The sequence below is a fragment of the Tiliqua scincoides genome, chromosome 1 (genome assembly GCF_035046505.1).
Source record: "Tiliqua scincoides isolate rTilSci1 chromosome 1, rTilSci1.hap2, whole genome shotgun sequence".
NCBI lineage: Eukaryota > Metazoa > Chordata > Lepidosauria > Squamata > Scincidae > Tiliqua > Tiliqua scincoides.
This window is the reverse complement of record NC_089821.1, coordinates 119,916,300-119,932,735: the sequence shown is the minus strand read 5'-3', so window position 1 is coordinate 119,932,735 and position 16,436 is coordinate 119,916,300. Positions and strand designations below refer to the sequence as shown.

Here is a 16,436-nt window from a genome sequence, read left to right as displayed (position 1 = left end):
TGGGCGTATAAAGCCAGGGAAGGTTAATACACTCAGGGCGAAATCCTAACCAACTTTCCAGCATGGAGGTAAGCGCAGTGCAACTCTGAGGTAAGGGAACAAGCATTGCCTTACATTGAGGAGGCCTCTGTGACTGCCCCTCAACTGCAGGATGCAGCACATGCCATACTGGCACAGTTATGCCAGTGCTGGAAAGTTGGTTAGGATTGCACCCTCAGCCCTCAAGATATCTACTGGTTCTGTTCCTGGTGGTTTGTCCAAATCTCAGAACTTTCACAGGTCGAAACAGCCACTTGTGCAAAAGCAGCACAGCAGGCAGACTACACAGTTCAGATGATTGCAACTCAGGGACCCAGTGAATCAAGGCAGAGGGTGGGATCCTACCTAAAATACAATCAACTGCTTTCTCGGTAAGATGTTAGTAGGACATTTAAAAACTGCTGCTGTGGGCCCTATCAACTCTACAACCTGCTACTGTAGGTTTGACATGAACCTACAGTTCTTTTTCATTCAATAATTTTTTGTTATTTTTGTGGTTTTTAATTTGTTGGGGTCTGTTGGGGGCATGAAAGGCCCTTTAGCCTTTGAACTTTGGGCCTGCAAGGTAATGGATAAATAAATATTCTGTTGCTTATAAGCATTGTTTAGGATATTCTAGGACTGTGTGTGATAAATGCGTATATCTCAATTCTTCTATCCATTTCTTGCCTAAATACACCATGTTTAAGAAACAACAGGAACATGACTCCAAAATTGTTACCATTTGAAGATAATAAGTCAGTTATACCATGGCTGCTTAAATTCATTCTCTCTCTCTCTCTCTGCATGTGTGTTTTAAACGTGGATTGTATTTTTCTACCAACACTAGGAAAAAGACTCAAAAATCGTAATAGCATAAAGCTAAAATAATTTGCTTGTAGTCTTTAGAGTAAACCTCATAGCATTAATTTCCTGTTATCACTGAACTAAGCAGAGATGAGTGAAGAGTCATGCCAGAGTTTCCGGAGTTGAAAACACAGTGAAGCAAGAAACCATATGCGTAGAATATCTAAGTGTGGCTTTTCTCTTCCCTTCCCCCCTCACCTCTTGAATGAATTACTGCTACTTAAGAGAGGCTGGTTTATTCTTATCAAAACAATTCCCTTCGTACTATTGACTGTTCTGGAACTTGAGAGGTTTGCTTTACAGATTTCTTATCCTAAAAAAAAACTTTTGAATGTTCTCCTTATACTGTCAAGAGCTTCACTTACTATCTATCTACATGCATAGCCTGTTTTATTGCTAATGTTCAGTATAGATACTCTATTTTGTTCATTCTCACAAGAACCTTGTAAGGAAGGCCCATAGTACTTTCCTTTTACAAGAAGGGCAAGTGACAGTAACAGTAAGGCTGCAATCCTAACCACACTTTCCTGAGAGTCAGCCCCATTGAACAAAATAGGACTTACTTCTGAGTTGACCTGATTAGGATTATGCCCTAATTCAGCAACTACAGTATGGCTGCCCTGGGATTTGAATCCACTTTTCTCAATGAGTCCATTGGGGCACATGTTCTTAGTGGTACATCCAAGATGCAGTAGAGCAGTGTTTTTCAAACACTGTCCCCCAATGTACCACTTCTCATGGTCTAATTATCTTAAAAACCACTGGAAGTAACTGGTGATTATGTTATCGCCAGTTACTTCCTGGTTGGGAGGCCAGATGCGATGCTGGCAGGAGGTCTGGTCTAGAGGGTAGAGCCTCCGTTTGCCTGAAGATAACATCCTCAGGTTGCTAGTTTGAGGCCACCGGCACTGTGAATGGTGAGACCTTGAAGCAACTGACAAGCTGAGCTGAGTTATTCCACCTGCTCTTTGGTGTGAGTGAAGAAGCGTCTTGGCTGCTCTCCATGTGAGAGATGAAGGAGCTGCTTGTCAGCTTGCGTGGGAGGAAACTGGAGGCCAGAATGTGATACCATATCAGAAAGATCCATCTGAAATGTTGTGGTTCTTGAAAGATAGAACCTTTCTTCAATTGTAAAAATCCCTATGGGGATTTTGAACAGCCTGCCTATGTAAACTGCCTTGAATAAAGTCTGAGGAGAAATCTGACGACCAAGAAAGGCTGTATATAAATACCTGCATTATTATTATTATTATTACAAACAGTAGTAAGAGGCTCAGGGTGAGAGGCTGGGCTTTTCAGATGCATAAAAAATGCACACTGGAGCTCCTCCCACTGAACTGAACCTTCTCCTGTTTGTAGCATTGTGTTGTGGTCTTATTTGCCGGACATCAGGTGTCCCCTGGAAGCCGCACATACCACTGGACAACACCCAGGTATAACTGGTGGCACTTGGGCTATCAGTTGAAAAACGTTGCAGTAAAGATAAAATAGAAGGAAAAAAAGTCTGGATAACTGAGGGCTCTGCTCTGACTTTCTTGTCCATCTTGGTATAATTGACCATTAAATCAATGCCACACACGTTTCTTTGAAGATGCAAGCAGGGATGGAGTTGGCAGTAGTTGCAAGCAGTTGTTAATGAAAAGGATGATCATGGGGCTAATGTGATCTGGAATTTCTTGTCTTTTCAAAGCTGGGTTAATCTCTGGAACCATTTTCTATATTCTGAATGCTAACCTTGCCCCAGTTTGCTTGGAATAAAAAAACTGTAAAAGTTTTAACAAATACACGTCTCGCAACTGGAAGCCTGGGACTCAGGAAGTGAAACCTTTGCCTTCCACCTATTTCTCAGGAGGATTTCTCAACTTTTCAAACCAGTAGATGAAAGTGATTTCAGTGCACGCTGCCCTGCAGATGAGAATTTTTGTGCCTTTAGAATATCCTCTGCTGACTCTACATCTGGCAAAGCAAGTGGAAAAAGTTTTCTTGTTGGCTTTTAGTGGGCCACTAGAGAGCAAAATGTTTACCTCCTAGCCTTTGAAAAGAGGGGGCGGAGGAATGAGATTCTCAGATCTTGTTAATGGGCATAATGCAATCCACTTTAGTTAAATACAGTGATTTACACAAGGAAGGCAAGATCAGTGTGAGAGGATGTGCATTACAGTTCCTTTCTTCACCTTCACTTACCTTCCCTTAATCATTTCTCGTCCTCCAGTACTTCATAGATGAAGATGGGGGCTGTTTTGTGTTAGTGTTGCATCAGGGATTACTTACCTGAACTCATGGCTGTTTTACTGGGAGTCAGTGGGGAGTTGTGGTAGCCACGAACTATCTTTGTCTTCCCACTGCTATTTTATGAATCCTGCTGCTGTTGTCTCTCCCCCCCCCCCCAAATTGTTAGATAAGCTAGCTGGGAGATTAGGGCCTAATAGGAAGTTTATAAGGGGATGGTGGGTAGCAGGTGGTCTGTCTCCCATCCATGCGCTGGTTCCTGGGCACTGTGGGTGGGGGTGCGGGAGGTAGCCTGCATGCATGTGTATTTTTCAAAGTATGAGGGAAGTGCAGGGCTGTTGTCCTAAGAAAGTGCTAGAGCAGGGGTCTCCAAATCCTGGCCTGGGGGCCAAGCCGGCCCTTGGGAGGATTTTATCCTGCCCCCGAGGTTCCCCAGCCTCTCAATGCTAAAAATAACTCTAAAGATACACTTCTGGGTATATATCCCATTCAGCCACTAGAGGTGCCTAATGTAATGCAATTAATGGAAAGATTTTCTTTACATTGCATTATATTCAGCACCTCTAGTGACTGAATGGGATATATACTGATGCTGAGAGACCGTAAATATAAATATAAATACATGAGGTTAAGTGAGGCCCTGTAGTGGTTTGGAACCCATGGTGAGTCAAATCCAAGAGTTCCAAACCTGTGGATGAGAAGGGCCCACTGTATGTAATAATTTCTTCTTAAGATGAATACTGGTGTGTGCCATTTAACGATGGGGATACATTATCTTATCCCCATTTTTATGCGATTAGGTCATTAAGTGAACATTCAGTCCAGACTAGTACCTTTGTTATGTAGACACTCCCTACCAGACACTAGCTAGCTGGCTGCACAGGCTAGTGGAGATAGATTGCCTCTTCTTTGCATTAAGAGCCTCTTTGTTGTGTGAACAGACACTCTGCTGCAGGCTATGGGAGTACTGACTGCCTCATTAAGAGCCTCTTTGTTGTGCTTTGACCACCACTGTTTATGTGGTCCATTGTTAAGCGGAAGGTTGTTAAGTGACACACGCCTGTATAATGTTTGTTAAACTTAAAATGGAGCAGAAACTGAGACAAAGTTCGAGATTTGCCTCATTGGTTGCTTGATGCTTTTTCAAAATCCATACCCCCCCTCTTCCTGTGCAAGTCAATTTTGCCTCAGCTCTCCTCCTCCTTCCACCCCCACCCACTTATTGTATTCAGTCAAGCTCTCAGCACATCAGTCCTCCAATTTATTCATTTATTTATTTAATTTTCTGGCCCTCAACGCTGCATTGCTCTCTAGTTCAGCCTTCCAGTCACCCTGGAATGACTGTAAAGGTTTGGGGGAACAGTTGCCCCCCCTTTTTTTTGGAGCATCTAGCAACTGTCTATATGCACATACTATATTTAAAGTCTCTAGCACAGTGTTTCTTAAACTGGGGGTCAGGATTTACTAGGTGGGTCATGGGTCAATTTTAACTGGGTCCCCATTCATTTCAATATGTATTTTATTTTTAAGATATTATTCTTGATGCTACCATGGTATGTGACTGCATTTGCGGAAATATTACAGTTCTGTACTTTATAACAGGCTACTATGCTTCTAACAATGATAGTCAAGAGAACTTACTCCCAGGTAAGGATAAATAGGATTGCAGCCTTTGGGATGTTTGGGGAATATTTTTTAACAGATCAGCAACTGCTTGGGAAGGTTATGAGGGTGGTTCTTTATTTTAAATAATTTTTTAAACTTATTGTAAACTTCTAATTTACTTACTTAATTTCAGTTTTGTTGTATGGGGGTGTTACAAATTTTCCTGCTTGATGATGTCACTTCCAGGTTAATGAGATCACTTTCAGCAGGTCCTGACAGATTGTCATTCTAAAAAGTGGGTCCTGGTGCCTAAAATGCCGAGACGCACTGCCCTAGGTCATTTAATGACAACCTTATTCAAAACCTGTTCATCAGATAGCAGGTGGTTGAATGAACAGACTACAAACACTCGCAATGCCTCTTTAGTGCCACCTTCAGTTCTTCAAAATAACTGTCCTCTGTCCCCACCCCAAGTGTGAATCATGTGTGAGTGAGTGGAGGCTTGAACTTCATTCTATACTCTCTCCTTTCCCCACCTCTCTTTTAAATTTAGTTCTCTCACCATCCTCCTTCTATACCCCAAATGAAGAGTTTGATTCATAAGACTGTCATCTTTAAATTGCTTCCCTATTGTCTATATTGGGGGCACAATATATGAGACTATGTTCCCCCTCCAATTTTTTGCCACCATTGGGGGTATGCACCAGCATTGCATTTGCGCACCAAGTGGACATGACATTATGGACAAAAGGAGCTTTAGATTTACATATCAGTTACATCTTAAAATCTAAACTTGGCACAGCCAATAATGGAGTAATCACGCCAGGCATCATGGAACTCAGCACCTTATCACCCTTCAGCTTCCCTCAGCATGAAACTGCCATTGTATTACCAGGCAGCAGAAAAACCCCTAGTATGCAAAGAAAACTTTAGTAAAATTACAGATTTGTTGTTCTACGGAGATGTGCTTTTCACATTCTAAGCAATGTAAGCAGCAAAAAAGAGGCATGTGTCCCCTGACCCCCTCCTGCTCCCTTCTCCTATTAGCTGGCATGGCTTTTGTAATCAGATTAGATGACATCGAATTCTCCATTTTTACACCATTATTGCTGCCAATGGTACCTTTTGACACCATTTAGCGCTGTCAATGGTGATGGCTCATTGGTCCATTTTGACACCATTACCTTGAACAGGTGATTAGAGGTGTGAAAAGTTTCACTGTAAAGTTTCAATTACATTGACTCACGAAGGCAAGTCCCTGTCCTTAAAAATGCCAGAGTTCAACTCTTATTTCATTTATGGGAAGGGACTTATGAATGGGTCAAATTACAGTGGCTTTTGGCCCTTAAAACTCTAACTTCTGCCCCTTTTAAAAATATGATACTATGGCAATACAGTTAAAAAAAAACCTCTTGTTTTGAAAGGATCCACTTTTGAACTGTTTAAAAAAAAAATCAGGATAATTTTTTGGGTTCTTTTTTTCATTATCTGCACCTAGCTTCTCCTGTGGGAAAATATGGTTAATAGGCATCAGGTGAGCTTGTGAGAAAAAAACCAGCCTGCTGCCCAGTGAGACAGTCCAAAGCTGCTTCCTGGTGGAGAAAGGAGAGTCAGTGTGAGGATATTGCGTTTCAAGGTCAAAGGACTGAGAGTGAGCCAAACTTTGATGCTACTCATTTGTAGAGGCTGTTTATGTTATGCTTGCTGATATGATTCTGTAGATCTTGTTCTCACATGAGCAAATCAGACTTTGGTGTGGTGGTGAAGGATTCTTATTTTGACTTCTTAAACTACCTGACCCTCAACATCTCCTGTTTCAATTAGCTAGCTGTCAGAAAAGCAGAAATAGACATGGGCAAACCCAGTCCCACGCATTTCAAACCCTCCACCTGCGCATTGCTTTTAATACTTGCCTCCAGAAAGTAAGCTGCTCTTGGCACACCTGCGCTGAGGCTAACTTTACATTACCGGAACTGCCTCTATACGGAAACCCTTTCTGCACTGCTGATGACTTTTGTTTTTTGAAATTAGCTGGAAATGTAGTTTAAAAGGAAAGTTGTACTTGGCATTTAGTATAGCAGTCTGAAAGCATCTTTCTTCCTGGTTGAAATGACAGACACATTTTTAAAATGCCTATTTTCAGAACTCTGTTCAGTGGGTGTAATAAATGTATATTATTTTGTTGTCAAAATATAACTCAGTTGTTGCAATTTTCTGTGGTAGGAGAATGGCCGGAATCCAGGGAATTTCAGGAAGTGCCCTCTGTTTCACCTGGAAACATTAGTAATCCTTAAGGCTGAAGTCTAGCTATATAAAGCCAGATGGAAATGTGCCTTCTTGGAGCCAAGTTCTATCCTGGCCAAAAATAGCTCAGGAACCAATCTGTATTTACTCTTAGTGTATACCAGCATACTGAAACCGAAATGCTAGAATTCCTTTTTATCCTTTCAGTATTAAAATGCTCGCCAATTTCTTTTTAATTGTCAAATCTGTTAGCAGTTAGATGCAATTTTCACACTGATGAGCCGTGTATAGTTTGCAGGTGTCCCATGGGAACTGAGGGGAGGATCACTTATTATTAGGGCCATTGGGGGATGTTAGCCCCTCACCAGCTGCATGTTGTGTCTTGTTAATTATCAAAAAGCTGATGGTGTGCCTTGACAATTTTAGCACCTTGCCAGTGTGCCCTGAGATGAAAAAGTCTAAGTGATTTTCAGTCTATGGTCCACTTCAAGTGTTTCACTCCCCCATTTGCAAAACAATGGTTTGAATAGTTGATTGGGAATACCTTGCAGACTCACATTCCTTCTCCTCTTTGCCTGTGCACTCCTCCACATTCCTGCCCTGGACTAAACCATAATCATGGCATCTGAACCATAGCCATGGTTATTGCTAACTGTAGTTTGCAGCATAGCCAGAGACTGAAACCAGGGTTTGATGCTACCTGCTCTCTTTCTTCTGAGAACAAGCTATGGTTGGTGGGATATATAGCTTATCATGCTGTCTGAATGAGTTCAACTATTGTTCTTGATAAATGGGATGGGGTGGGGGGGGAGGACTGTCGGATACATCTTTCAGACCAATTCATCCTAAATCCCTGTGCAGTGATTCAGTGGCACTATTGCAGGCTACACTTTATCCTGCAGGGAATTTTTGGCTGCCGGAGGTCTCCTTAGACTAAGGGGACATTTGTCCCCTTGCCCAGGGGTAAGACCCAGCAGCTGCAACGGGTCAGCTGTATCACTGGCCCAAATCCACATTAATCTATGCAGATGCATCAGGCTTGGAAGGGGCTGGCATGTGGTGTGGCCTTAGGTAGTCTTAGGTGACCTCAACTTCAGCTCCTCCAGTTGCAGTGTGGTGAATCATACTTACCTTACAAGGTTTGTTTGTTGTAAGGACAACAGCATATGATGAGCTTTGTACACTCAAAAAACACTATATCAATGATCATTATTGTTAATATTCCACATAACAAGAAATTTGTCAAAACATGTAAGGTAATGACTTTGATGTCAGTTTTTCTCCTTTCTGTTTTGTCTCATTAGCCACCGCTGGTCCAAGCAATTTTCAACGGGGATCCAGATGAAATACGTATGTTAATCTACAAAACAGAAGATGTTAATGCTTTGGTAAGTTACCGTGTGACATTCTTTTGCAATACTTGTCTTCTGAGATTTGATCAGCAGCAGTGACTAGAGGTGTTTGTTTCTGGTAAGATAGGATTACAGCCTAAGTATCACTGAACCCAATGGCCTTACTTCTGAGTAAAATAAATAACATTGTTTTCAAATACCTCTAGCAGTGACATTTTTTGTTTCAGGGGAGTGGGAGATTTTGGGTGGAGATGGAGCAAGGTTTATAGTAATGCCCAAAAATCTTATTTTTGGTTTCAGTTTCCAACAGCACCAGTAAAGAGTGTCAATTGTGATTTTGTTTTTCCATAATTCATAGTAAAATGCATAACTGTAATAATGACGCAAAGCAATCAATCCTCTTTTCCTCTTTATTTAGTAAAGAGAGAGATTCCTTTCTCAGGCATTCTTAATATACACAGGCCACCATCATTGTTTCATGTACTGAAGTGGTGAGCGTGCCAGAGAAACAGGTGATCCTGAAGAATCATTGCATGTGGTCTAAAGCAGTGGCATCACTAAAGCAGTGGCCTAAAGCAGTGACTGGTTTTCGTCATCTGGTGCAGTTGGATCCCTCCCATGCAGTGGGTGGGGCAACGCCCCGAGCAGTGGGCGTGGTGTTGCACTGTCTCCCTGCCCCTGCTGCTTTTTTGGCTATAATTCTTGATAGAATGGAGATAATTCAACGCAGTTTGTTTCATTGCATTCTGCATGAAATTACGCATCGGATGTTATATAACATTGATGGTATTATTTAAAAATATCAAGATTTAAACATTTTTGGCCGTTAGTCATGTCACCCCCGTGTACGTCGCCTGGTCTGTCCCACACCTCCCTAGCAATGCCACTGGTTTGAAGTATAATGGATTGTTCCCTCCCTCATAAACCGCACCACCATTAACCTGGCAAGGGCTAAACAGACAATTTCGGTGCTTATATGAGATAGTCACAATATTGCGGAATATGTACAGCCCTTGGAGAGACCATTTTAGTGATTCTAATGTACTCGGTCTGTGTCTACACTTTTTTCTACTATTCCATCAGTTTGGCAGAATCCATGTTAAAATGGATCCTTGCCATGTCTAGTGAGAATGCAGGACGAAACACTTCAGTGTGGTTGAGTTGTAAAGGATGAATGTGTATCTAATGTTGATCATTTTTCATGTGAGTATCATGGAGAGAGGAGTGGGTAATGAGGCTAGAAAGTAGAGGAAGAGCACGGTCGGTGATTGACTGCTTTGCTGATTCTGCAGTCAGTGTGTTATCTGGGAGAAATTGTACCGTTCTGCTTGGAAGACTATTGAAGGGCTCCTTCTGATTCAGTCCCCTTCCCAAATATCCACAGAATGTTAGCTGGGGTGAAGAAAAGAATTTTCCCACGTTGTCATTGTTTCCCCAGAGATAAGATCCTTTTTGATTATAATTTAAAATTTGCTCTTTACAGCTCTATATTACTTTGTAATTTTGATTCCATGTATTTCCATGTAGTGGAAGTTATCCATTTGACGTCTTCAAAGCCAGTAGGTGCTACTCAGGACAAAAGTCACAGATTGTGCCTTTTTCTGGTTGTACGGGTAACAAATTCAAATATCCTGTTCTGTTTAACAACCCAATCCTATCCACACTTTCTTGAGAGTAAGCCCCATTGACTCTAATGGGACTTACTTCTGAGTAGACACACATAGGATTGGGCTGTGCATTTTTCTGGTTGTACGTGTAACAAATTCAAATATTCTGTACTGTTTAAGGCAGCTGATCATTGTTGAAGTTGGGAGATAAGTAAAATATTATTGGTTTTTCTGAGAGATAACACATAAGTAAGCCAACTTTATACTTATTAAGCTGACTAGTTTACATTTGATAAAAATGTGGTTTGGTTCAGGTGTAATGCCAAACCACTCCCCTTGCCCATGGCCAACTCAATTAATACCTTCCTGGTTTCGGCAGTCCCTGCTTTTCCATTACATCCAAATTGTTCAAACAGTGATTTGCAAAGCAGGATTGGAAGCAAAGTTTTGATCTTAGTTTCTAAGCCTGGTTGTCCAAACCATGATTTGCTGGCTAAGATGAGAACAGGTCTTGTTCACATAGCACCAACATCTGAACTGTGCACTTTTTTCCATGTCACACATAACTCTTCTTCAGGCAGCTCTGCCTGCATGTAAAGAAAGGATATGTTAGTTGGATGCATTGCAGGGGTCTCCAAACTTTTTGGCCAGAGGGCCGCATCAAATATCTGGCAAAGTGTTGAGGGCCGGAAAAAAATTTAAATCTAAAATTTATATAAATAAGAGATGGAACTTAGATGAGTGAATAAATGAACAAATGGGCTCATTCATTCAACCTATCTGGCTCTCAGAACACCCTCCAGACACAACCAGAGCACAGCTCCAGTTGTATTCAGTTGAGTGGGCCAGAGTTCTTGGGGGACAAGAGGCTGGCTGCGGGCTGAATAGAAACTTGCCGTGGGCTGCATCTGGTAATCTGCATTGGTAATCTTTGCCCACTTTACAGTTTTGATTAGAAGAGCACTTAAACACATGCAAAATGCAAAAAAGATTGGTTTGTGTTTAAAAAGATAAGTGTACATATGCAATTGCTCTGTTTTCATTATTCTTTCTCTTAGTAAGAAAAATCTCTTTCCGGGTGCATGAATTTCTGCCTTCTTTAATACGGTTTCATGCATAGTAAAAAGAAAGAACAATGCAGAAGACAAGTTTGTTGAAGGATGACACTCAAAGACAAATTAATCTTGCCTCTTCCTACAACAAACAGATCCTTGACTTTTTATTGTTTTGAGCAGATCAGTTTTGTGGGTACCAGAAACACACTCAATTTATCTTAGCAAGGTATGCTGTCCTTCCTCTACTGTCCAACAAAGGTATGCTGTCCTTCCTCTACTGTCCAAATCCTAACCCCTTATGTCAGTGCTTTTGAGCACTGACATAAGGGCAATGCAGCTCTGAGGGAAGGGAACAAACATTCCTTGACTTTGAGGAGGCCTCCATGAATGACACCCAACTGTAGGATGCAGCACATGTCCCATTGGCACCGCTATGCCAGTGCTGGAAAGCACTGACATAAAGGGTTAGGATTGCACCCTTAGTTTTTTAAAAGCCTCCATATCCACTCAGCTGGGGGTAAGTAGCGATTACAAGCTTGAGCTATGAACTAACTCTAATTCCACTTTCCATGCAGCTGTAATGAACTCCTGGGACCTAACTAGGATTGCGCCCATAGTTCTCTTGGTTGGAATATTTATGTGAACTTGAATCCTGACAAAATGTTTTCAGAGGACACTAGAGATGGCTTCCTCATAAGAACATAAGAACATAAGAACAGCCCCACTGGATCAGGCCATAGGCCCATCTAGTCCAGCTTCCTGTATCTCACAGCGGCCCACCAAATGCCCCAGGGAGCACACCAGATAACAAGAGACCTCGTCCTGGTGCTCTCCCCTACATCTGGCATTCTGACTTAACCCATTCCTAAAATCAGGAGGTTGCGCATACACATCATGGCTTGTACCCCATAATGGATTTTTCCTCCAGAAACTCGTCCAATCCCCTTTTAAAGGCGTCTAGGCTAGACGCCAGCACCACATCCTGTGGCAAGGAGTTCCACAGACCGACCACGCGCTGAGTAAAGAAATATTTTCTTTTGTCTGTCCTAACCCGCTCAACACTCAATTTTAGTGGATGTCCCCTGGTTCTGGTATTATGTGAGAGTGTAAAGAGCATCTCCCTATCCACTCTGTCCATCCCCTGCATAATTTTGTATGTCTCAATCATGTCCCCCCTCAAGCGTCTCTTTTCTAGGCTGAAGAGGCCCAAACGCCGTAGCCTTTCCTCATAAGGAAGATGCCCCAGCCCCGTAATCAGCTTAGTCGCTCTCTTTTGCACCTTTTCCATTTCCACTATGTCTTTTTTGAGATGCGGCGACCAGAACTGGACACAATACTCCAGGTGTGGCCTTACCATAGATTTGTACAACGGCATTATAATATTAGCTGTTTTGTTCTCAATACCCTTCCTAATGATCCCAAGCATAGAATTGGCCTTCTTCACTGCCGCCGCACATTGGGTCGACACTTTCATCGACCTGTCCACCACCACCCCAAGATCTCTCTCCTGATCTGTCACAGACAGCTCAGAACCCATCAGCCTATATCTAAAGTTTTGATTTTTTGCCCCAATGTGCATGACTTTACACTTACTGACATTGAAGCGCATCTGCCATTTTGCTGCCCATTCTGCCAGTCTGGAGAGATCCTTCTGGAGCTCCTCACAAGCACTTCTGGTCTTTACCACTCGGAAAAGTTTGGTGTCGTCTGCAAACTTAGCCACTTCACTGCTCAACCCTGTCTCCAGGTCATTTATGAAGAGGTTGAAAAGCACCGGTCCCAGGACAGATCCTTGGGGCACACCGCTTTTCACCTCTCTCCATTGTGAAAATTGCCCATTGACACCCACTCGCTGCTTCCTGGCCTCCAACCAGTTCTCAATCCACGAGAGGACCTGTCCTCTAATTCCCTGACTGTGGAGTTTTTTCAGTAGCCTTTGGTGAGGGACCGTGTCAAATGCCTTCTGAAAGTCCAGATATATAATGTCCACGGGTTTTCCCGCATCCACATGCCTGTTGACCTTTTCAAAGAATTCTATAAGGTTTGTGAGGCAAGACTTACCCTTACAGAAGCCATGCTGACTCTCCCTCAGCAAGGCCTGTTCGTCTATGTGTTTTGAGATCCTATCTTTGATGAGGCATTCCACCATCTTACCCGGTATGGATGTTAGGCTGACCGGCCTATAGTTTCCCGGGTCCCCCCTCTTTCCCTTTTTAAAAATAGGCGTGACATTTGCTATCCTCCAATCTTCTGGTACCGTGGCCGTTTTGAGGGACAAGTTGCATACCTTAGTCAAGAGATCTGCAACTTCATTCTTCAATTCCTTAATAACCCTTGGGTGTATGCCATCAGGGCCCGGTGACTTATTGATCTTTAATTTATCAATGAGGTCTGAAACATCTTCTCTTTTAACCTCTATCTGACTTAACTCCTCGGTTAGGAGGGGCCGTTCGGGCAGCGGTATCTGCCCGAGGTCTTCTGCCGTGAAGACAGATGCAAAGAACTCATTTAATTTCTCTGCCATCTCTAAGTCTCCTTTTATCTCCCCTTTCCCTCCCTCACCATCCAGAGGGCCAACTGCTTCTCTGGCGGGTTTCCTGCTTCTAACATATTTGAAGAAGCTTTTATTATTCCCCTTAATGTTGCTGGCCATGCGTTCCTCATAGTCTCGCTTGGCCTCCCCTATCACCTTCTTACATTTCTTTTGCCACAGTTTATGTTCCTTTTTATTCTCTTCATTAGGGCAAGACTTCCATTTACGGAAGGAAGCTTCCTTGCCCTTCACAGCCTCTCTAACTTGGCTGGTTAGCCATGCGGGCACTCTCCTGGATTTAGTGGAACCCTTCTTTCTTTGCGGTATACACCTCTGCTGGGCCTCTATTACTGTTGTTTTAAGCAGCCTCCATGCACTCTGGAGAGACTGGACTCTTTTTACCCTCCCTTTCAACCTCCTTCTAACCAGCCTCCTCATTTGAGGGAAGTCCGCCCGTCGGAAGTCAAGGGTTTTTGTTAGAGATTTGCCTGGTATTCTTCCCCCAACGTGCACATCAAAACGGATCGCAGCATGATCACTGTTCCCCAATGGCTCAGTAACGTTACATCTCTAACCAGGTCCTGCGTACCGCACAAAATTAAATCCAGAGTCACCTGTCCTCTGGTGGGCTCCTTGACTAGCTGATCCAAGCCACAGTCATTTAGCATGTCAAGAAATCCGGTTTCCTTATCGTGACCAGAACACAAATTGACCCAGTCAATATGAGGATAATTGAAGTCCCCCATGATTACAACCCTGTCCTTCCTTGTCACCTCCCTGATCTGTTTCCTCATTTCAAGGTCCCCATCAGATTTCTGGTCTGGAGGACGATAGCACGCCCCCAGTATTACATTGCTGCACAAGCCTGGTAATTTAACCCACAGAGATTCTACGGTGGAGTCGGACCCACCTTCAATCTCTACTTTGCTGGATTCTATCCCTTCCTTAACATAAAGGGCCACCCCACCTCCAACACGCCCCTGCCTGTCCCTCCTGTAGAGTTTATAGCCCGGGATTGCGGTATCCCACTGATTCTCCGCATTCCACCAGGTTTCCGTTATGCCCACTATGTCAATATTTTCCCTTGTCACCAGACATTCCAGTTCTCCCACCTTTGCTCGTAGACTTCGGGCATTCGCATAAAAGCATTTATACACGGAATGCCCCAGGATGGGCTGCTTATTTGCTCCTTTGTCCCCGCATCCTCTCATTGTGCCAAACCGTCTATCACATCCCATCACCCTACCTTTCCCAATTTCTTCTCCTACCCTGCCTTTGTCTTGTTGTTCTCTAACCTCCCCATCCTCATCCCATAGGGATGAGGAGTCCCGAACCGGATGCCCCTCGGCTCCTGTCGGCCTTCCCCCAGGGATCAGTTTAAAAGCTACTCTGCCACCTTTTTAATGTTATGCGCCAGCAGTCTGGTTCCATTCTGGTTCAAATGGAGCCCGTCCCTCTTGTACAGGCCCCGCTTGTCCCAAAACGTTCCCCAGTGCCTAACGAATCTAAACCCCTCCTCCCTACACCACCGTCTCATCCACGCATTGAGACCCCTGATCTCCGCCTGCCTAGCTGGCCCTGCGCGTGGAACAGGTAGCACTTCAGAGAACGCTACCTTTGAGGTCCTAGCTTTCAGCTTCCTGCCTAAAAGCCTAAATTTGGCCTCCAGGACCTCCCAGCTACACTTACCCACGTCGTTGGTGCCGACATGCACCACAGCCGCTACCTCTCCCCCAGCACTGTCTACTAGTCTGTCTAGACGAGAAGTGATGTCCGCAACCTTCGCACCAGGCAGGCAAGTCACCATGCGGTCCTCACATCCGTCGCAAACCCCCCTCTCTATGTTTCTAATAATCGAATCCCCCACTACAAGAAGCCCCCGACCCCCCTCCCGCTGAGGAGTATCCCGAGTGCGCTCGGATACGGGCCCATCCCCTGGAGAAGGGATCCCCCCTAGGGGATTGTTTCCCTCCTCTCCAGGATGACGTCCTCCAGTCCCGAGACTTCCCACCCGGGCAGCCGAGGAGCTGCACGCCTGAGGTTGGGACGAAGCCTGATCGTCCCCGGAAGTCTCCCCACGGTCCTCCTCTGGCTGCCTGCGCTTCACCAGGTTGGCCACCAAGGCTTCAAGGGAGCGGACGCGTTCCCTGAGAGCCTGGAGCTCCTTGCACCGAGGACACACCCATGACTTATGCCCCAGAGGCATATAATCATACATGTGGCACTCGATGCAGAACACTGGATAGCCCCCACCCTGCTGCTGGCTGTCTGACTGCATAGCTTTTTTGTTGTTGTTGTTATTTTATTTAGGGGTCCTTTTAAAAACCGTACACTGGGTAGCAGCCCTCTTCTCAAGGGAAGAGGAAGGGCAGTGTATGGGGCCCTGGCCTCAACTTTCCTTCACTGCCACTTAATCTTTCTATAGTTTGGTGTTGAGCCTGGCAATATATCATGGTTGCAACTTGGTGTCTGGCTTAAGTTTACCAACTTTATAGCTAGGTGAAGACTTTAAATCTCACTTAAGAGCTTTAATGCCACGTCCAGAGCTGATCCAGAGCTGATCGCGCAAATTCCTAGGGCATGGTTTGAAGGCAGATGAGTCAGCAACCTTGTTGAAGCTAAGCAGGTCTACATCTGGTCAGGAGTAGACTGGGAAACTGCCCAGGAACATTTGTGTCTGCTGCTTTTGAGTTCCAGTGGCTTCAGTCAGACTCTAAAATAAGCAAATAAATTCTGTGCCAAATATATCCACATTTAGTCTGCACACCTTGAAATTCTGTTTTAACAGGCATATATTTGCTTTTTTCAATAATTCTGCTTATGATTTGCATAAGCAATAATTCTGCTTATGATTTATGGAGACAGCAAGACCATTGAAAATCTCAAATCTCAAATTTCTGCATTTCACTAGGAATGGGTCTCCATT

At 43.8% G+C, this 16,436-nt stretch overlaps 1 protein-coding gene across 3 annotated transcripts in view; it reads left to right on the top strand.

Moving 5' to 3' along the window:
- ANKRD44 (ankyrin repeat domain 44) overlaps positions 1 to 16,436 on the top strand; it is a 144,647-nt gene that overhangs the window by 49,620 nt on the left and 78,591 nt on the right. For all 3 annotated transcript variants that reach the window (XM_066615920.1, XM_066615834.1, XM_066616007.1), the window contains exon 2: positions 8,268 to 8,351. In XM_066615920.1, coding sequence (XP_066472017.1) covers positions 8,268 to 8,351 — 84 coding nt within the window. The remainder of the gene's footprint in view (positions 1 to 8,267; positions 8,352 to 16,436) is intronic.